Consider the following 21,468-nt stretch of genomic DNA (forward strand, 5'->3'; position numbering starts at 1 on the left):
ATTTTTTCCCATCCCCATGTGTAAATAATCCAACCATTATAATTACAAGAAAAAAGTTGAATCATAATAATCCCAAGTTTAAGTACGCGGAAAATACATCCTGGAGTAGATCGCCATTACATTGAGAGATGACCTGATGAAGACTATAATTGAACGTACTGCTGGATCTTCCGGCATGAGCTGATGCCCCAGCCGGCTAGCATAGACTGGAATTAATTATCAAGTGAATAATTTGAGAAACGTGGTCCACTAAATTTTGAGAAGCTTTCAGTCAAAGTCGATCTCTTGGGTTCAGTTGAGAATGACACCGCCGAAGATTTCAATCAAGAGACCGGGTCATAATATGTTTACTGGAACTGTATTCAGAATTCTTATACCTATAAAACAAAAGGTCTAGCTATAGATTCCTCCAAGCTGATCCCTGATGTCAAAAATGATTCGCCAATGCAGCTAGGCCAGCTTCCTACTAATCTGAAAAATACTATGCAGAGAGTGAATTTGCATCTATATGAGTATAAAATTTCAAAATAAAATGAATTATCAACAAAGAACTTATAATCACATAAACAAAAAGATTATAATCCGTCATTTAATTCAAAAACAAAAAACTTATATGTATATATATACATATAATCACATAAACAATGCAATTATAATCCGTCATTTAATTCACCAACAAAGAACTTACTTATATATATATATATATATATATATATATAAATTGCACTGGTGATCCAAAATTTTTTATAAATATTTCAATATGGTACAGAAAGTTTTTTTTGCTACTTGATTGTGTAAAATGTTTCAAAGTTATTTCAGTATAATACAAACCGTCATCTCACTATTGACGCCGTCAAGCCGTCCTTTACAAGATCTGTAAATTTTGCACCATCATGTAACTTACGTAAAATATTTTGTACTATTAAGTTACAACTTCATAACATTTTGCACCATCATGTAACGTCCCACAAAAACTAATTTTGGACCATCAGTGTCGGCTTGACGGCTTCAATTGCGAGATGACGGTCTATACTATACTGAAACAATTTTGAAACATTTTATACTATCAAGTAACAAAAAAAACTTTTTATACCATATTGAAATATTTATAATTTTTTTGGACCATCAGTGTAATTTACCATATATATATATATATATGTATGTATGTATGAAGACTTATCAGATTTAAGCTCTAGTAACCAACTTGTATCTCGGTATCACAATAACTTCATACAAGCTCTAACATATATCACATTAACTTTAGGTAAAAAAATTATAGATATAACATAATAAAGAATATAATGTGTATAAGCTAAAATAAATAAATAAATATCCAGCCCACATAAATAAACCTATAAATTGTAAAAGTAAATGGAAAGGCGGGGAAAAGCTTCTCGGGTAGAAAAGAAATAATAATAATAAGTGTGTATATGGGTATGTCAAAACGCGGGGTTCCGCATTCTGCCAGTCCTCTTTGTTAAGCCTTCTCTTTCAAACACTTCAACCACCTCGGACATCGATGGCCTTTCCGTGGCATCGCCTTGGATGCACATCAGAGCAACTTGGATAAGTAGCTGCACCTCATCTTCGACGTAATTTCCTTGCATATCAGAATCAATCAGCTCCTCCAATCTCCTCTCTCTCAGAAAGCCTTTCACCTACGGTTGGCACCATGAGCAGTTTGGTGTCAGGTCCATCCGGACTGCATTCTATGAAACAGTTACCAGATTATAAAACATCTTATATGAAGTGAAAGTGATATGGAATATTGTTCCATATTCTTTTCTTTTTCTGTGCCTGAAAAATGCAAAACGGGAAAAACTGAGAACCAAAAGGATCTTTCATGACTGATAAAACTACGTAGAGTTCAAGAATTCACAGATGGTGAAGGTCACGAGTGAAACTACCCAGGCAAGCAACGTCAGATCCTCCTCACCGGCAACCCAGTCAAGTGCGAAAGCCCCCTGTCCACTAACAAGCTCCAGCAGCATGGCACCGTAAGCAAATACGTCTGTTTTTTCTGACAACTCTCCCGTGCATGCGTACTCGGGGGCGATGTAACCACCCGTCCTATAGACAGGTATATTAATACTGTTTCCGTGGTCCATGCACTTTGCTAGCCCAAAATTCCCCACGACTGCTTCAAAATCCTCGTCCAATAGTATGTTTGCTAAGTGCACGTCAGCATGGACGATCTTAAAATCACATTGCTCATGCAGGTAGCTAAGCCCACTGGCTACGCCCAGTGCAATCCGCTTCCGAGTGGGCCAATCAAGTGGGGGTTGTGAATCCCGACGCTCAGTCGCTGAAAGTACAGAAGAACAAGAGATGTGGATCTCAGCCTCGAAAATGATGGGGAGGAGCGAGTAATAACACTGTACTTTTGGCTATCAAGTATGATTGTTCGTTTTCTACAACTAAGAATACAAAGATTAAGCATGAAGCCTAGTACCTCGGACATGCGAAGCTACAATTCCGTTGGCCATGTATGGATAAACGAGCAATCGTTCTGTTGCAGTCATGCAGAACCCGCGTAGTGTAATAAGATTCCTGTGGACAGCCAAGCGGCTCACTTGAAGCTCGGTTTGGAACAACTGCAGTTCCCCACCCTGAGAATACTCCTCTTTTAGCCTTTTTACCGCCACCAAGGACCCATCAGCCAGGTGTCCCTTATAAACATTCCCGAACACGCCAGTTTGCAGAATGTTCTCTGGGCTAAATCCATTGGTAGCAACTTGCAGCTCACGCAGGGAGAAGCTCTTGATCGATCCAAACTGAACATCTTCACCTGCAATATAACTGCTTTTGCTAAAATGTCTCGAAGAAAGTCAAATATGTTCAGTTGGTTAAAACATTTCATAACATTCCACGAAAATCATCTAATTTTCTTGAGAAGTCTCATCCAAGCACTCATATCTACTAACAGGCTTCAAACATTCACACACTTTGATCAGTTGGCGACAGAGGATTCCACATGGTACAAGAGATCAATCGACAGCCACACTGTATCATAGCGAAAAACACGGGTTGTCACATGACGAAGCCTAATCAATGCTACTGTATTCATTTCAATGCCTGATTGGTTAGTTATAAGCCCCAAACCTGGTGTATGGGAGAAACGACTCTGCGGCGTTCTTCTTCTACTCATCCTCCTCCAGAAGGCAAGCACACTCGGCCGCAAACCAAGAGCTTGGTCCTCATCATTGTAAACTTCCGCTACAATATGGTGGTCTGATATTTGGCCTGTGACTTCATCCACCACTTCTGCTTCAGCTTTAGCTTCAGATCTGCAGAACATGACATCAAGAATGTACCAATGGGACGAACAACCAACAAAAACTGGCAGGACGAATACTACAAAACGAAGGCGGTGGAAATACCTGACACGCTTGTCCTGGACAGGAGCCGACGAGCTCCGGCGATGGGTGGCAGAGGTGAAACTGCCGATGCAGCTGGTGCACGCATCTGGGGAAGGCGAGGCCGACACCATCATGGAGAAGAAGGGGTGAGGAGAGCCCGGACGGGCATTGACGAGATAAGTGTCGTCCGGAGTGAAGGTGAAGTGCTTGAAAACCATCTTCTTCTCCTTCTCCTTCCCCTTCCCCTTCTACTCTTATGTCTCACTAACCAGCAGAGCTGTCTTGTTTCTTTCTTCAATAGTTCTTTCTTTTTGTTTTTTTCTTTGGGTGAAAACCTTCAATAGGAAGTCAACAGCCGCCAACAATGACATATTTGAATTGAGTTGAATTGAATTTTAATTTTAATTAATTTGTAGTGATTGTGTTATTAAATTATGATAAAAAGTGTGAAAAATAATGAATAGTTGAGAGAAAGTAATGGTTGTATTGTTAAATTGTGAAAAAAATAATAATGAATAATTATGATAATTTAATATTAAAAATTAAATTTTAAATTTTAAAAAATTTTTTTTTTAAAAAAGTAATAATTGTGTTGAAGATAAATGAATTTGAGATAAGTATAGTTAAAAAAATTGTAAAGCCAAATTTCCCCTTAATTTTTATATTTTCGAGAACTTTTTATATATCTTTCTCATCTTTCACTTGTGAGCCCTCGTGCTCATTTCCGCTATTTTCTGCTATATTATTTTATTTTCCAGTTAACGCGCCAAGGTTCGGTGGCGGGCATCGAAAAAGAGAATAATAAGAAACGACAACAAGGCTTGTCCTTATGATTCGAGAACATGGTTTCAGTTGATCAAAACTGGAGTGGCTTGTTCTTCTTTTGATTTGCCTAGGGACTGTCTGAAATGAACAAGGTTACTGATACTGCACTTCCTCCAAGTGATATGGAGTACTTGTGAATTCAAAAAATCCACACTATGAGAACTTTACTTCTTAATGAATCGATATGGCTCGACTGAATTAGTCATGATCAAATTAAACTTTTGAATACTAAACTCACATTAAAAAACAAAAAAAGTAACGTAAACAAAAAAGAGAGGAATTTACTAGCATAAACGATTTAAATAACTCGATGTTTATTCTCTTTTCAGTCTTATCAATAGGGAATATCCAAGAGATTTTTATGCTTTTGATGGATAGATCTAGTACAAATTAATCGATGTTAATTGGATTTTCGAGCTTAAAGATATACATAATAAAAAAAGGGGGAATTCTCGGAACGCGTGCAATTTGGGAGCCGCTGCCCCGCCACCTAAGAGCTTTATTGTTGTTTATCTTTTCTAATTTATCATAAAAAGACAAATATAAAGGTACGAATGACCAAACTTTAATACAAAAGTAACAAAACAACAAAAAAAAGTCCAATAAAGCATTTATAAAAGTAATAAAAAAAATAATTGTTGTGTTTATTAAAAAAGCGTTTGTGTTTGCTTTTACAAAATATGAAAAAATAGATTTGGGAAATGACGTTCCAATTTTTGGAGCCATCACAAATTGAACAAGGTTATTTAAAATTGGAAATGTTTTGATAAATCAAACACAAGAATCGACAGTTAGTTCATGTAAAACCCGATAATTTTTTTAAGTATACATACACATATACCTACATATGCTATATATATACATGTAGGTATATATTATGATAATATATAAGTTGCTCGGGAAGGAAATGAAAACAAAAAGAAAAAAGAAAGAGAAAAAGAAAAGGAACGGTAGCATGGGCTCCACGTGGCCCAAAATGCTTCCCCCAAGCTTCCACTGTCATTCCCTTCATTCCATTTATCTCTTTCCTTTGTTCGTTTTTGGGCGGGAGAATTCAAGAAGAAACAGAGAGAGAGCAGAGAGCAGAGCAGGATCGAAGAAGAAGAGGATCAAACTTCGGGGAGTCTTCTAACTTAGCTTCAGCTCTATTTGTTCTTCTTCCTTTTGAGCTGAACAGGGCAGCACAGTAGGTAGGGAGAGCGAGGGAGACAACTGAGCCGAACTAAATTCGAAGGGGAAGAAGAAGACTGAGTTTGGGGCTTTGATTAGTAAGTTGATTCTCTTACCATAAACGTTCTTATTGACGGGTTTTGGGTATGTATTGCTGATTAGGTTTCTCTTTTACTCAGCCCTATTGTGGTATAGAAATCGGGAAGTAGTAATATGCTTAGGTGCTGAGATGAAGAAGTTGGTTTAATAGTTGATTTTAGGATCTCTAACGGTGGTTAAATGACTAATATAAGCTGAGCTTTGTTAAGTTATTTATTTTCCATTTTCTTCTACAGCTTGGGTAATGTTAGTTACGTTAATAAGTTGGAGGTTGTTGATTGATGAATTAATTAAGTATGAAAATGCTTTATTGGGCTTGATGATGGATTTAATCTTTTACTAACCTAGTTGTCTCAGCAATTTAGTCTATGTTAACTAATTGTTTGACATTATGAAACTAAAATGATGATATGAGGAAAAGATTAAGTTAGTTATCGATTGGTTCTTATTATTGTAAAAAGAATACTGATGGGAAGTAAATAGGATGGAATGGAGGTAGAATGATTAGAAGAAGTTGATTGTAATAAGTTCCAGAAGTTTAGGACTTATATTTTAACTTGTGTGAGTTTATAGGATTTCAGTATGTTGAATTATAAGGATTGGGGCTGTTAAGTTTATTAAGAAGAACTTACCGCCTTAATATACCCTTTTGATTTATTGACCTTTTATTGATTATATGATCGATCATTGTGGCTGCATGAGTGCTTAGAATTTAAGAGCAAATGGGTTTGAATCTATCTTTTCTTGAGAATTGCAAATGGTTAGGCATAAGAAATATATATATATATATATATATAGATGGAATTATATGAGATATGATTGTTTTCTTGTGACGCTTGCAATTGATAAGGGTCGAGGACACCAATATTGTACATCGTGAAAGTCAAGTTTGATGAATCATTTAGGGTGTTCTGTGAGTACTCTATGCCATTGTGAAATGATGGATTATAGTTATATAAATTATTTAAGAAGAATATTGTGATAATTAGACTAAGGAATCGGTCTTGTTATATCGTGTGAAAAGATTTGAGAGATATTGCCTTATTTTTTTCACTGTGACTTGAGATATACAGTGTAATTGTGTATGTTGATTGTGTATGAGATATGTGATGATAATGTGATTCTATTATAATGTGATTGAGATTGTGCTTGTGTATAATGAGATTATTTGACTATAGTCATGGGACCGCTGATCCGGCGGGATACAAAATGGGACGTCTAGACTCTTACTGCCATAGGATAATGGGCAGCTCTCGCTTATGAGAAATGAAATGAGAAATTTGTAGATATGAATGCGGAGTCATGGTACCATCCTAACTTGTCGCAAGGAAATGCGACCCTATGGCTATATTAGTTGATTAGTGTTGTGCATTGTCTGTTTAGATTGATTAGATGAGCGTGATGATTGTTGAGCTTTTCGAAATAAGTTCTGATACCTGAATGCGATTGGAATGCTAGAGTTTGATCTGTTAAGTGATTGTGTAGTGATTTACTATGGAAAGCTAAATGAATGGATATTTGATGTTTATGTGCTATTGGATATTAGAGAAATGGTTGTAAGAGTTTGTATTTGTTAGTAGGACTTCAATTTAGTTGCTATATTGGACGAAATTATTTTTATATAATATGTATATATCTATATATACCGTATATGTGTGCGAGTGAGCGGATAGTTAGATTGGATATAATTGTATTGTTTATTTGAATATTTGGTTGTTAGCAATTAAATATTTATTTAATAATAATTCTTTTTTTTAATATAGTACTCACTGAGATGCAGTTCACACTCTACATATATTTTTCCGATCAACTATGAGCTAGACTAGCAGCACAGGAGAATTTTTTTTTGATATCATGGATCAGCTCGGAGAACTAGGTATGGATCTTAGTTATTTGATAGGTATTCTTTTTGTATATAATATATTTGAATATGATACGACTTGAAATTTTTATTTTGTTGGATTTAGAGATGTGGTTGAGAAAAGAAAATTATTCTCTTTTGAAATGTATAAATATAACAGAGCTTGCTAGATTGATTTTATATTTTTGGGAGTCTATGGAAAGTTGGTTCATGTGAAATAGTTATGCGATAATGGATATCGAGGAAATATATGAGAAATTCAGCTGAAATTTCGAGTCGTGACAGTTCAAATTGGGGTAGTTATTACATTTTACCGAATTAAAATCGATAGTTTTTGATAATATTAGTAAGAGATGAACAAGTTTTTCGATAACAACAGTAAAAAAAAAAATTGCGATAATTGAACGTTTTTTCAATAATGCTAGTACAAGATGTTATAATTTTGTTAAATTTGAGGCAATTATCACGTCTTGAACTAAGATTACCGACAATCACCTTGGACATTTTCGGCCCTTCGGTTGCATTGACTTGCGTGCACATTAGAGCTACCTGAATCAGCTGCTCCACCACTCCTTCGACGTGATTTCCCTTAATATCAGAATCTACCAGCACTTCCAGTTTCCTCTTTCTCACAAGTCCTTTTACCAAATAATTCAAACATGGGCAGTTCAGTGGCAGGTTGACAACAACTTGTGAACCAAATAGTAAAGCAAGAACAGTGGATAGATCATTCATCAACAGATCAAAACTATATATAGTTGGAAGATAAGCAGATAGTGGGAAGGTCTAACTCTTACCCCGTCGAACAACATGACATCCTCTTCGTGGGCAAGCCGGGAAAGATCAGAGGTGCTCTTTCCACTAATAAGCTCAAGCAGCATGACCCCATATCCAAACACATCGGTCTTCTCGGACACAACCCCATGGAGAGGTACTCCGGAGCAATGTGGCCAAAAGAGCCACGGACAGCTCTCGCAACATGAGTGTCTATGCCGTCCTTGAGCTTTGCTAAACCAAAATCACCTATTATTGCTACGAAGTCCTCTTCCATTTATATGTTTGCTGCCTTCATGTTGCAGTGGATGATCTTTGGGTTACACTGCTCATGCAGCTAGACAATTCTTGCTGCCCCCAGTGAGATCTTTTTCCGGTTGGGCCAGTCAAGTTGGGGTTGTGAACCTCCCTGCTCAATTGCTGAGACTACAGAAAAGGAGACTGGTAGATCTCAACCTCAAAAAGAATAGGGAGAAGCTGGCAACAACACACAACGCTCTATTTTTTACTATTGAGCAAGAGTTTCGTGGTTCAAAACTAAGACTAAAAAGAGTAAGCGTGTATCAGTACCTCTGAGATGTGAAGCTCCAGTTCCACTGGTCATATATGGATAAACGAGCAATTGTTCTGTTAGAGTCATGCGAAATCCTCACACTTTAAGAAGATTGCATTTAACAGCCAAGCCGGCCATTAGCTCTGTTTAGAACTGCAGTTTTCCACCTGGAGAATGCTCCGCTTTTAGCCACTTAACCGTTACCAGCGACCCATCAGGCAAACATCCCTTATAAACCTTCCATTTGGCTCTTCTCAGGATGTTCTCAGGGCTAAAGTTATTGGTGGCACTTTGCAGCTCACACAGAGAGAGTCTTTTGATTTTTCCAAAATGAACTTCTTCCCCTGCAACAGAATTGGCCAGTTCGAGTTATATAGTCTCGAAGAAAGTTAATGATGTATAGCTAGTTAAAATTTTTCACATGTCAACAGGATTATCTAATTTTATCGAGAATTTTCGAGAGAGCAGTCATATATGTATCTCGTTAAGGATAAATTCAGTGTCACGAATTCTCTCTTAAAAAGATTTAAAAGTGCAAATACTTAAGATCAATCAGCTCGAAGAGCAGGAGCTTATTCTTGCTGTCACTAGGGCCAATAACCCTCTTTCAAATCATGTAGTTCACCCGACAACCTGATGTATTGTCCTACAAAAGTTAGGACGTGATGCTAGAGCTGCTTCGAGCTCAATTGGTATAGTAATCAATCATAAATTTTACATTGTACAAGAGATACTTTCAGATGAATTGCCTCTGGCGCTTGATATGCTACGGATGATTACCTGGTTCTTACATCAGTTGGCAGTTCAGTTACACATTATCTCGGCGGAGAACTCCACTTGTCAGAAGCTGAAGCCTAATCGATGTTGGTTCTACATTCAGCTTTATCAATGCCAATACATCCGTGTCAACGTCCTGCTGTTTGTTAGAAGCCCCAAACCTGGTTTATAGAAGAAACGACTGGCGGCCTTTGTCTTCTTTTCATCCTCCTCCAGAAGGCAATGACAGTTGCTTGGGAGCCCAGAGCTAGGTCTCATCATTGTATTCTTCTTCTACAGTATGATACTTTGATATTCGCTCTGAAGCTTCATCCCGTGCTTCTGCTTCAGCTCTTCAGAACACGGTATCAGAATCTCCAGGTCAGTTGAGAAACCAACAAAGACTTGCAGTACAAGGACTATAGAGGGGATGCCATCGTAAGATCTGACATGCTTGTCCTGTACAGGAGCAGATGAGCACTGGCGATGAATGGCAGAGGTGAACGTGAAACTCTCAATGCAGTTCCTGCACACATCCGGGGAAGGTGAAGCCAATAGGATCATGAAGAAGAAGGGGTGAGGAGAGCCTGGACAAGCATTAACAAGGTAAGTGTCGTCGGGGATTTGAAAGTGAACTGCTTAACAAGTGAACAGGGAAGAACAAACAAGAAGAAGGCCCTTATGATTTGAGAACGTAGTCTCCATTGTCAGAACTTGTATACTTTTATCTTTCTATTTGCCTAGGGAGCTGTTGCTACTGCAGTTCCAAGCGATTTGAAGGAAGGAAACTTTTCAGAGTTGTTAGCTGAGTGGGAGTTCAAGAAAAGCGAAAAGACAGACACGGGAAAGTAATGGAAAGAATAAAAGGAACCTGCTTCGCATCTTCCGCTTGTCAATCACATTTTCCATAAGAAATGTTAGGGGCTGCAATTCAGGATGGACCTACGAATCAAATCAAGAAGACAGTCTTCTGAGAGCAGAATAGGAAAACAAATTCTCTCAGGAAATTTAATCAAAACTAGAAGAACAATATATAAATTTCCCTGTAGTATCGAAATTTCAGGGGAGGCGTCTCCCCGGGCTGCCGGTTGGCCTCCCCCTCCCATTCAATTCCCGGGCTCCAAGAAGGGTCTGAAAATTTCCCATTAAGAGAAGATTTTGAGTAGCAATACAGAATTCTTCAGACCAGTGGACATCTTTGTCGTTTGTTGCAAATATTGAGTGATTAGCACTAGATTCTTTTATGATCACAAGCATTCAAAATATTATTTTTATTTTTTCTGGATAAGTGCATTCAGAAGATTTGTTTTAAGCCTTGAACTACAGTTTACTATATGTCAATCTTATCAAAATCTTGTAATTTTCTATACAAAAGAATGACGAGACAATACGGGGCTCCACGGCCTTAATCTGGTCTATCCTCTTTTGTTGATACATATGCACATGGCGCGTTGCTACAAGAATACCAGATGAACCTGCCATAGTGATGGATTATTCTTCTGAAGGAAGATTTATCTAGGACCTGACAATTCCTTGGAGACAATGCTGGGAGTGGATGTGGAATCGAGATGGACGAGGGATTGGATCAACTCCGAGCATTTCCTCATTCTGGCACTCCTTCCATCTCTTTGCTAGGTCCCTAACCACTTCAGACATTTTTGGCCTTCCAGTTGGACTGCTTTGCGTCCACAGTAGAGCAACTTGGATCAGTTGCTCCTCCTCGTCCTCGATGTAATTTCCTTGCAAATCAGAATCTACAAGCATTTCCCATTTCACCTCTGTCAGGAGTCCTTTTACCTAAAAATTCAATCATAAAACAGTTTAGTTGCAAGCCCACTTGGACTATGACAAAATATATATATATATATATATATATATATATCTATATGTATATATTTGAGGTTTTCATCCGGAACCTCAGAGCGTCTTGGATCACATTTCGCAAGACATGCTCGACCATGAAATATAGAAAAATCAAGAACAGCTTTCTGTAACCGGGATGGATCATTTGTCGCTGGATGAAACTATATGCAGTTCAAGGATTTGCAAAAAGTGAAACACCTTGATTCAGTCCTTACCCAGTCAAGCAACATGACATCCTCACCGTTGGCATGCTGGGCAGGATCGAATGCTCTCTGCCCAGTAATAAGCTCGAGTAGCATAACCCCATAGCCGAACACATCAATCTTTTCAGATATGTGTCCCATTGATATGTACTCTGGGGCGACGTGACTCATTGTGCCAAAGATAGCTCTAGTTCCATGAGTGTCTCTGTAGTTCATGAGCTTTGCCAGGCCGAAATCACAAATTACTGCTTCGAAATCCTTGTCCAGTAATATGTTTGCTGCCTTCACGTCGTGGTGGATGATCTTTGGGTTACAGTGTTCGTGCAGGTAGGCTAGCCCTCTTGCTGCCCCAAATGCTATATGCTTCCGAGTAGGCCATCCGAGTGGAGGCTGTGAATCTGAGCGCTCTGAGGTTCAAGGGAGAAAAATAAGTCATCAATCTCAACCTTGATAACCATGGAGCGAAGCCGGAAATCACACCTCACTTTGCCCATCAAGTGTTGCTTCACAGCTCAAAACAAAATTTGTATACAGACTACATTGAAGCTTAGTACCTCTGAGACACGAAGCTACACTTCCATTGGCCATATATGGATAAACAAGCAACCGTTCCGTTGGATTCATGCAAAACCCGATTAGTTTGAGAAGATTGCGGTGAACAGCCAAGCTGATCATTTCGAGCTCCGTTTGGAACTGCAACTCCCCGCCCTGAGAATGCTCCTCCTTTAGCCTCTTCACTGCTACAAGTGACCCTTCAGCCAAACGTCCCTTATAAACCTTCCCGAACCCGCCTCTTCCCAGAATGTTCTTACAGCTAAAGTTATCTGTTGCAACTTGCAGCTCGCGCAGCGAGAATCTCTTCAAATGTCCAAAATAAACTTCTTCACCTGCAAAAGAGTTGTTCAAATAGAGATAAAACTTGTCTCTGTAGAAAGCTAAATCTGTACCGATTGCTAAAGTATGTCACGATATTTTGCCGGATGGAAAGATATTACATGATACAAGAGATGTGTCCAAATTGACCGGCAGTGGTTCTTGGAGCATTTCTTCTTTCTGCCACTCCACCCATCTCGCTGCCAAGCCTCCTCTTTCAAGCGTCCCGACCACTTTGGACATTTTCGGCCTTTTAGTTGCGGCGACTTGCGTGCACAACAGAGCAATTTGACTCAGTTGCTCCACCTCTTCGTCAACATGATTTCCTTTAATGTCAGAATCTGCCAGCACTTCCAATTTTCCCTCTCTCCAAAGCCCTTTTACCTAATTATTTGAACAGAAGTGGTTTAGTGAACTGGAACAATTATGAACAGTTGTCCGAGAACTGATCATAGTTTGATGGATCAGTCTATGTAGAAACACGCGAAAATTCGCAGATTGTTTAAGGTCTTGAATTAATCCTTACCCAGTCGAGCAACACAATATCCTCATCATAGGCAAGTCTGGCAAGATCGGAGGTGTTTTCAATAAATTCCACATCTCTTATATGATCATATATGTGCAATAATTACGCAAACATCTATACACTTACAAGAACAGTCTGAGATACTCGAACACAATTCGGTTTTCAGGTAACAATTCAAGATACCTTCCTCATTTATAGTAACGGTCCAGGATTATGACCGCATTCTCTTACACTTGAAAGCAATCAGAAGGTCTGTTTTGTCTTAAAGTTCACAGTTTAGTGTCTATAACAATCTCATCGAAAATCTGCCAACCTTCTATAGACATTAGTTCAACCTTTGGACTCTTTCATCAGAAGGAAGGGTTCATCTGGGACCGGACAATTCATCTGCAGGAATGAGGGAAGCGGAGTCGGGATGGAAGAGGTAAGTGTTTTGCTGGTTCTGTTTGTTTGAGGCTTGAAGCATTTCCTCTTTCTGCCACTCCTTCCACCTCTCTGCTAAGCCCTCTCCTTCGAGCATTCCGACCACCTTGGACATTTTCGGCCTCTCGTTTGCATTAAGTTGCGTGCACAGTAGAGCCACTTGGATCAGTTGCTCCACCTCTTCTTCGACATACTTTCCTTGAATATCGGAATCTATCAGGACTTCCAATCTCCTCTCTCTCAGGGTTCTTTTTACCTAGTGATTTGATCATGATCAACAGTTCAGTGGCAGGCCTATTTGGAACAGAAAATTTTCGAGTTTTATAAAAACCAGGTGGATTTTTTATGGTGGATGAAACTAAATGGAGTTTGAGCATTTGTAAAAAGTGGAAGGTCTCAATTCAGTTCTTACCCAGTCAAGCAATAGGACATCCTCATCATTGGCAAGCCGGGCAACATCAAGGGCTCTCTGCCCAGTAAGAATTTCAAGCAACATTATCCCATAGCCAAACACATCAGTCTTATCGGACGCAACTCCCGTGGAGAGGTACTCTAGGGGGATGTGACCGATTGTGCCACGGACAGCTGTAGTTACATGAGTGTCTCTGTAGTGCATGAGCTTTGCTAGCCCAAAATCTCCCACAACTGGTTCAAAATCCTCGTCCAGTAATATGTTTGCTGCCTTCACGTCGCGGTGGATGATCTTTGGGTTACAGTGTTCGTGCAGGTAGGCTAGCCCTCTTGCTGCCCCAAGTGCTATATGCTTCCGAGTAGGCCATCCGAGTGGAGGCTGTGAATCTGAGCGCTCTGAGGTTCAAGGGAGAAAAATAAGTCATCAATCTCAACCTTGATAACAATGGGCGAAGCCGGGAATCACACTTCACTTTGCCCATCAAGTGTTGCTTCACAGCTCAAAGCAAAATTTGTATAAAGACTACATTGAAGCTTAGTACCTCTGAGACACAAAGCTACACTTCCATTGGCCATATATGGATAAACAAGCAACCGTTCCGTTGGAGTCATGCAAAACCCGATTAGTTTGAGAAGATTGCGGTGAACAGCCAAGCTGATCATTTCGAGCTCCGTTTGGAACTGCAACTCCCCGCCCTGAGAATGCTCCTCCTTTAGCCTCTTCACTGCTACAAGTGACCCTTCAGCCAAACGTCCCTTATAAACCTTCCCGAACCCGCCTCTTCCCAGAATGTTCTTACAGCTAAAGTTATCGGTTGCAACTTGCAGCTCGCGCAGGGAGAATCTCTTCAAATGTCCAAAATAAACTTCTTCACCTGCAAAAGAGTTGTTCAAATAGAGATAAAACTTGTCTCTGTAGAAAGCTAAATCTGTACCGCTTGCTAAAGTATGTCACGATATTTTTCCGGATGGAAAGATATTACATGATACAAGAGATGTGTCCAAATTGACCGGCAGTGGTTCTTGGAGCATTTCTTCTTTCTGCCACTCCACCCACCTCGCTGCCAAGCCTTCTCCTTCAAGCATCCCGACCACTTTGGACATTTTCGGCCTTTTAGTTGCTGCGACTTGCGTGCACAACAGAGCAATTTGAATCAGTTGCTCCACCTCTTCGTCAACATGATTTCCCTTAATGTCAGAATCTGCCAGCACTTCCAATTTTCCCTCTCTCCAAAGTCCTTTTACCTAATTATTTGAACAGAAGTGGTTTAGTGAACTGGAACAATTATGAACAGTTGTCCGAGAACTGATCATAGTTTGATGGATCAGTCTATGTAGAAACACGCGAAAATTCGCAGATTGTTTAAGGTCTTGAATTAATCCTTACCCAGTCGAGCAACACAATATCCTCATCATAGGCAAGTCTGGCAAGATCGGAGGTGTTCTGTCCAGTAATAAGCTCAAGCAGCATAACCCCATAGCTGAACACATCCGTCTTCTCAGAGACAACCCCCATGGAGAGGTACTCCGGGGCGATGTGAGCGAATGTGCCATGGATAGCGGTTTCAACATTAATGTCTCGGTAATCTATGAGCTTTGCTAGCCCAAAATCACCTACGACCGGTGTGAAATCCTTGTCCAGGAATATGTTTGCCGCCTTAATGTTGCGGTGGATGATCTTCTGGTTACATTGCTCATGCAGATAGGCTAGCCCTCGCGCCACCCCTAGTGCGATCTGCTTCCGGCTAGTCCATTCAAGTGGGGGCTGTGGATCTCGACAGTCGATCGCTGAGAGTAGAGGAGAAAAAGGACTATTGCATGTCAAACCCGAAAAGAATGGATAGGAGCCGGCAATCACGCTCTACTTTGCACATGGAGCATGAGAGGCATGGTTTAGAACTAAGACTACAAAGATGTCGCACATATGGTTTAGTACCTCTGAGACGTGAAGCTACACTTCCATTGACCATATACGGATAAATGAGAAGCCGTTCCATTGAAGATGTGCAAAAGCCACGTAGTTTGAGAAGATTCCTGTGAACAGTTAAGTCAAACATCAGAAGCTCCGTTTGGAGCTGCATTTCTGCACCCTGAGAACGAGCCTCTTTTAGCCTCTTCACTGCTACCAGTGACCCGTCAGCCAAACATCCCTTATAAACCATCCCAAACCGACCTCTTCCAAGAATATTCTCAGGGCTAAAGTTATCGGTGGCAACTAGCAGCTCATTCAGAGAGAATCTCTTGATATGTCCAAACTGGCCCTCTTCACCTGCAGCAGATCAATTTATCCAGTTCAAGTTATAGAAAGCTACATCCGTACAGCTTGAGAACGTATGTCCCAGCATTTTGCCAGGATCCTTTAGTTTATTGAGAATTCTCATGAGGGCAATGGTATGTATCTCACAAAATATTATTGTCTCGTGTTATCTGTATAGCAAGCATAACTGTTGATCAGATGGTGATGACCAAAAGCTTCGAGGTCGGTATAGTAGTCACTTAAAATTCTTACATGATACAGGAGACGCTTCCAAATTGACTGGATCTGGTTCTTGGAGCATTTCCTTTTTCTGCCACTTCTCCCATTTCTCAACCAGGCCCTCACCTTCAAGCATTTTGACCACCTTGGACATTTCTGGCCTTTCGGTTGCATTCACTTGTGTACACAGAAGAGCAACTTGGACCAGTTGCTCCACCTCTTCTTCGACATAATTCCCCCGCATAGCAGAATCTACCAGCACATCCAACTTCCTCCCTCCTAGAAGTCCTTTTACCTGATAATTCGAAAATGAGAAGTTCAGGGGCCGGCCCATTTGAAATATGGAGAAATCATTTATGGGTCTTATACTTGAGAAAATGAACTGGAGAAAGCAAGAACAATTTTATGTAAACAGATAATTTTGACGGATCAAACAATAGGTGATTAGAGGGTTTCCGTTTGAAGACACCGGAAGGTCCTGATTAAATTCTTACCCAGTCAAGCAACATGACATCCTCATCAAAGGCAAGTTGGGCAAGGTCGGAGGCTTTCTGTCCAGTAATAAGCTCAAGCAACATAACCCCATAGCCGAACACGTCCGTCTTCACTGACACACTTCCCTTGGATAGGTATTCTGGGGCGATGTGACCAACTGTGCCACAGACAGCTGCAGTTACATGAGTGTCTTTATAGTCCATGAATGTTGCTATGCCGAAATCACATATGACAGCTTCGAAATCCCCGTCCAGTAATATGTTTGCTGCTTTCACATCGCGATGGATGATCTTCAGTTTACAATGCTCGTGCAGGTAGGCTAGCCCTCTTGCTGCCCCCAGTGCGATCTGCTTCCTGGTGGGCCAGTCAAGTGGGGGTTGTGAATCTCGATGCCCAATTGCTGAAAACAGAATAGAGTGGTGACTCTTGACTCAACAGGGAGAAGAGTTTTCTAGTGCTACAGTTTTGCTCATTGAACGTCAATTTTGTGGTTTATAACTGAGTAAAAAACGACTCGAAATTCCTGGAGCTAATCCAAAATCACCTACTCAATCAGCGCATAGCGTTTCTAACTCTATAAAAATTACACATGTTGTGTAGTACCTCTGAGACGTGAAGCTACGCTTCCATTGGCCATATATGGATAAACGAGCAAACGCTCTTTTGAATCCATGCAAATTCCATGTAGTCTGATTAGATTCCGGTGAAGAGCTAAGCCAACCATTAGAATCTCTCTGTGGAACTGCGATTCCCCTGCCTGAGAACACTTCTCTTTCATTCTCTTCACTGCGACCAGTGACCCATTAGCCAAACGTCCCTTGTAAACCTTCCCGAATACGCCTCTTCCCAGGATGTTGTCAGGGCTAAAGTTTTCGGTGGCAACTTGCAGCTCACCCATAGAGAATCTCTGTAAATGTATATGCCCAAAATGATCTTCTTCACCTGCCAAATCTATACAGCTTGTCAATTAAGATATCACAACATTCCACCAGAGTTATCCAAGTTCTTTGAGAGTTGTTTGTCCGTGATGCGATGCTAGAGCTTGCTTTTAGGTCAATTGGTATAGCAGTCATTCAAAAAGTTTACACGGTACAATCAACAGATCATTTGGCGTAGGTCCTCGAAGTTATCCGGATGGGAGCTACCTACTTCTGAGATCAATTGGCAGCTATGCAGTGTCACGAAGGAAAAAAAAGTTTGGTCATCACACATGAAAGCCTAATCGATGTTGGTCCTACATTCAACTGCAAATAACACGAATATATTCATTCCAGTGCCCGTTTCCATGTTTATAAGCCCCAAAAGCTGGTTTACCGAAGTAATGACTTGGCGGACTTCTTATTTTCCTTATCTTCTTCAAGAAGGCGAGCACATTTGCTAGGAAACCAGGAGCAACTTCTTTGTCATCTATATCTTGTTGTTCCGTATGATGGGCAAATATTTGCATTTCGATTCTATCCTCTGCTGCTGCTTGTGCTTCTGCTCCGGCGCCAGTTCTGCAGGACATGGCATCAAAACGCCTAGATTGGACGAGCTTAACACAACAAAGACACGCCTAAACCAATTAAATTAACCGGGCGGGGGAGGAACGGTAGAAAGACCTGACACGGTTGTCCGGAATAAGAGTAGATAGGGTCCGGCTGTTGTAGATAGAGGTGAGACTGTGGATGCACTTGCTACAGTATGCATCGCTGGAAGATGAGCCCCATGAGATCTTAGAGAAGAAGGGGTGAGGAGAGCCAGGACGAGCATTATCAAGGTCGGGGTCATCCGGGACGAAGGTGAAGTTCTTGATGACCATCTTCTTCTATGGAGCTCACAGCTCAGGCAACTGCACTTTCACTGATCGGCAGAAACTGTCCTGTTTTCTGTTAGCTTACTTAGTTGTTTATTTAATTTTATTTTTTTTCATGTATTCATAGAATGTCCCTTCTATTGTTCTTCCTCGGGTCAACTAACGGCGACCTGCAATAATGGATGACCCAACTGATGAACATCCCGCGAAGTGCATCACTCAATTTCTTTGAAGTTTCTCCTTTTTTTCTTATTTCCCTTTTACCCCGAAAAATAAATTAAATGGAAATGAAGTCCTGCAACTGCAAGACACAATTTAAGTTCAATTCGGTTCAAAATTCAATCATAATCGAATCAGTAGTTGTGAGACCCGACATATTTCGTACGCATATACAGAAATATAATATTATTACATGTATCATGTAATGCTTGCAGGTGGCTTGAAATTGGAAACAATAACATATTTTTTTTTTAAAAAAAAGGGATGTTTGACTTGTCTACCGTGGACTTGCCGACACCCAATCACTCTTCCCATTCTTCTTCCGCCGCCATGTTATCACTTTACTATTTCTTCTTTTCCTTCTCTGTTCTGAAAATTTTGAAAATTTTGTTGTATGATATGCTTATTTCTATTTATGTAAATTAATTATAATATTTGTTTTTACAATGTTGATAGCATTTATTATTTAGTGTAGTTTTTTTACTATATACATAGATTATTCTTCAAAAATAGAAATTAATTATTGAAAATTTTTACCGTAAATGAAAAGTAATTTCATCTTTAAAGATTGTGAATAATTACCATTTGTAAATAAACTCGTGCAACACACATGATTGAAAACTAGTTTATAAATAACCAAATGCTAACTTTGTCAAAGTTATCGAGTTTGAAAAATTAGTAGAAAAAAGTGTATAATATGGTGCTCGGAAAAGAGAAAGAAGAGGAACTAATCATGTAGCCCTCGCATTGGATGAGCGTCAATTTTACTGAATTATCATCCATTTGTTTTAAATAACTTGAGGAAGAATTTATAGATGAACTTTACATTTTATATGGAATAAAATATATATATTTACATTTTTTTTTACAAAAATAATTATTTGAATGATAAACAACAAAATCTAAAAAATCATATCAATTAATGGTGAGGAGAGAAAATGGTGTGCGCGGACATCAATTTTACTGAATTATTATCAACTCATTTTATATAACTTTGGGAAGAATCTATCGATGAATTTCACATTTTGCACAGAGAAAGTAGTATGATAGGCTTATAAGGCGACTTTGGGTGATAGAAAACAATTTCTTATTTTATTATATCAGAGAATTATCTTATTTGATCTTATGATATTTTACAATTTGACAATATATCTCCATATTGTAAATCATTCCTAGTCTGCGCAATGTGGGGATCTTCAGCTAGTCTCTATAATAGCATAGAAAGTTCTCAACAACAAACTTAGAACTGTGGAGACGAGAAATCTTCGACAGTCATGAAGACCCGACTAAACGCTCCGTGATTCCATTCCCCAAGCCTATAGTTGAATGCCCCTTCTAGAATATCCAAAATTTTGCCACCGAAACAATACCTATTTAGTGATGGGCCAACCCCAGGAACTTTCAGGCAGATGGGCTCGAAGCAGGTCCCCATTGTACCGAGCCGGCGCTCAAAGAGGCTTCGATCGGTCTTCCCGCCGGAGGAAGATGAAATCGTCCTCCACCTTCACCGCTTCTCCTGACGCCATGTTGATGGTCTCTTCAAAGAGAATAGGAGGCATGGGACTCCTTGCCCAGCAGTACGCTTCCGAACCGATAAATTCTATGTCCGGGTTCATGTACCAACGGGGGGGTCATCAATAAGGTCAGGCCAAAACCGGCAAGAGATCCCTGAAAGAGAAACTATGATCCTCATGACAGTGAGGATTATTCTACCGGCCATAGCTTTAGACGGTTTGTGTTGATTTTGTCGGCGGGTGATAAGTATACATCAGCGTGTATGTACATATGTATACATACAAAGAGAGATGAGGAGAGGTGATGAATTGCATTAACCACGTTTTGATTGCAATCAATTAGTCCCAATTACAACGTACCATTAATAATTTCCTCATTAATGAGAAGAGTTTCATCCTCATTTGTTGCTTTCAGTGGTTGCCATGCCCCCGTACGTTTTTAAGTACATGAACGAGAAGAAATTAAATCTTCCTATCTATATATAAGTAAAATTAACTTCAAGAGTAATAAATGCTCTCTTAAGTTAATGCAATTGAAAATATAAAATTAATTTTCAATTTTAGAAATTAAAAAGCACATAGAGATATAAAAGACCTATTATAAATACAAACATTTATACATATGCGAGTCCAACAAATGCAATTATTTAGCTAAGCCGCTTAATAATTAAAAGAAAATAATGAACTAAATCTAACAAGAAAAAAACTTAAATGAGAAACAAATTCTAAAATTAAAGACAAGTAGTAATTAAAATTTTAATAAATGAACTAAATTCCAGTTGTAACAAAAAAATTTAAAATAAAAATCAACCATGAAAACTGATTATAAAAGCACTTAGAAAGAAAAGAGCCTATCTATCTATCTCTCTTCTTTCTTTCTTTTTTTCGCTGGATCCCTATCTATCTATATACAAGTCAAATTCATTTCAGGAGCAATAAATTCTCGTCATTTGTGCAACTGAAAATAGAAAAAAAAATTAATTTTCAATTTTACAAATTAAATAACACTTAAAAGATAGAACAAACATATTGCAAATACAAACATTTATACTTATTTGAGTGCAGCAAATATTATATTTTTTAGTGATTCCACCTCTTGCAATGCACGATTCATTAACACAAAAACATATAATTTATGTAGAATTAAAAAAAAAAACAACAACAACTTGCTCATTAAGTCATCGGTCATTCAATTTACTAACTATTCCCCGATAATTTGAACGATTTCGATTTCATTTAAATTTAAATTTTCTTTATTTATGAAATTATGTAT

General features: G+C 39.2%; 2 protein-coding genes, 1 long non-coding RNA gene and 1 pseudogene across 5 annotated transcripts; all 4 read right to left on the reverse strand.

Moving 5' to 3' along the window:
* Window positions 1-1,227: 1,227 nt before the first annotated feature.
* On the reverse strand, window positions 1,228-3,641 carry LOC116205133 (LRR receptor kinase BAK1-like). 2 transcript variants are annotated; one of them, XM_031537628.1, is made up of 5 exons: window positions 3,381-3,639; window positions 3,103-3,287; window positions 2,453-2,788; window positions 1,908-2,305; window positions 1,228-1,658 (listed from the first exon to the last, which is right to left on the reverse strand). In XM_031537628.1, the coding sequence occupies exons 1-5, from the start codon at window positions 3,575-3,577 to the stop codon at window positions 1,440-1,442; spliced, it is 1,335 nt and encodes a 444-aa protein (XP_031393488.1). In that variant the 5' UTR covers window positions 3,578-3,639; the 3' UTR covers window positions 1,228-1,439. The 2 variants fall into 2 exon arrangements, with proteins under 2 accessions (XP_031393488.1, XP_031393489.1); XM_031537629.1 differs by having other exon boundaries at window positions 1,568-1,709; window positions 3,381-3,641.
* Window positions 3,642-7,820: 4,179 nt separating this feature from the next.
* Window positions 7,821-8,830, reverse strand: LOC116205136. The gene is made up of 3 exons (XR_004156460.1): window positions 8,659-8,830; window positions 8,112-8,514; window positions 7,821-7,952 (listed from the first exon to the last, which is right to left on the reverse strand). It is a non-coding gene; the product is annotated as an uncharacterized LOC116205136 (long non-coding RNA).
* Window positions 8,831-10,776: 1,946 nt separating this feature from the next.
* LOC116205134 lies at window positions 10,777-12,789 on the reverse strand (annotated as a pseudogene).
* Window positions 12,790-13,021: 232 nt separating this feature from the next.
* LOC116205129 lies at window positions 13,022-18,570 on the reverse strand. Of its 2 annotated transcripts, none has more exons than XM_031537621.1 (11): window positions 18,269-18,570; window positions 17,982-18,163; window positions 17,271-17,609; window positions 16,667-17,067; window positions 16,206-16,467; window positions 15,633-15,965; window positions 15,084-15,484; window positions 14,680-14,941; window positions 14,239-14,571; window positions 13,698-14,092; window positions 13,022-13,541 (listed from the first exon to the last, which is right to left on the reverse strand). In XM_031537621.1, exons 1-11 carry the CDS (start codon window positions 18,466-18,468, stop codon window positions 13,227-13,229), a joined length of 3,423 nt encoding a protein of 1,140 aa, XP_031393481.1. In that variant the 5' UTR covers window positions 18,469-18,570; the 3' UTR covers window positions 13,022-13,226. The 2 variants fall into 2 exon arrangements, with proteins under 2 accessions (XP_031393481.1, XP_031393480.1); XM_031537620.1 differs by having other exon boundaries at window positions 17,271-17,618.
* Between the last annotated feature and the right edge of the window lie 2,898 nt (window positions 18,571-21,468).

The sequence above is a fragment of the Punica granatum genome, chromosome 4 (assembly GCF_007655135.1).
Source record: "Punica granatum isolate Tunisia-2019 chromosome 4, ASM765513v2, whole genome shotgun sequence".
Taxonomy (NCBI): Eukaryota; Viridiplantae; Streptophyta; class Magnoliopsida; order Myrtales; family Lythraceae; genus Punica; species Punica granatum.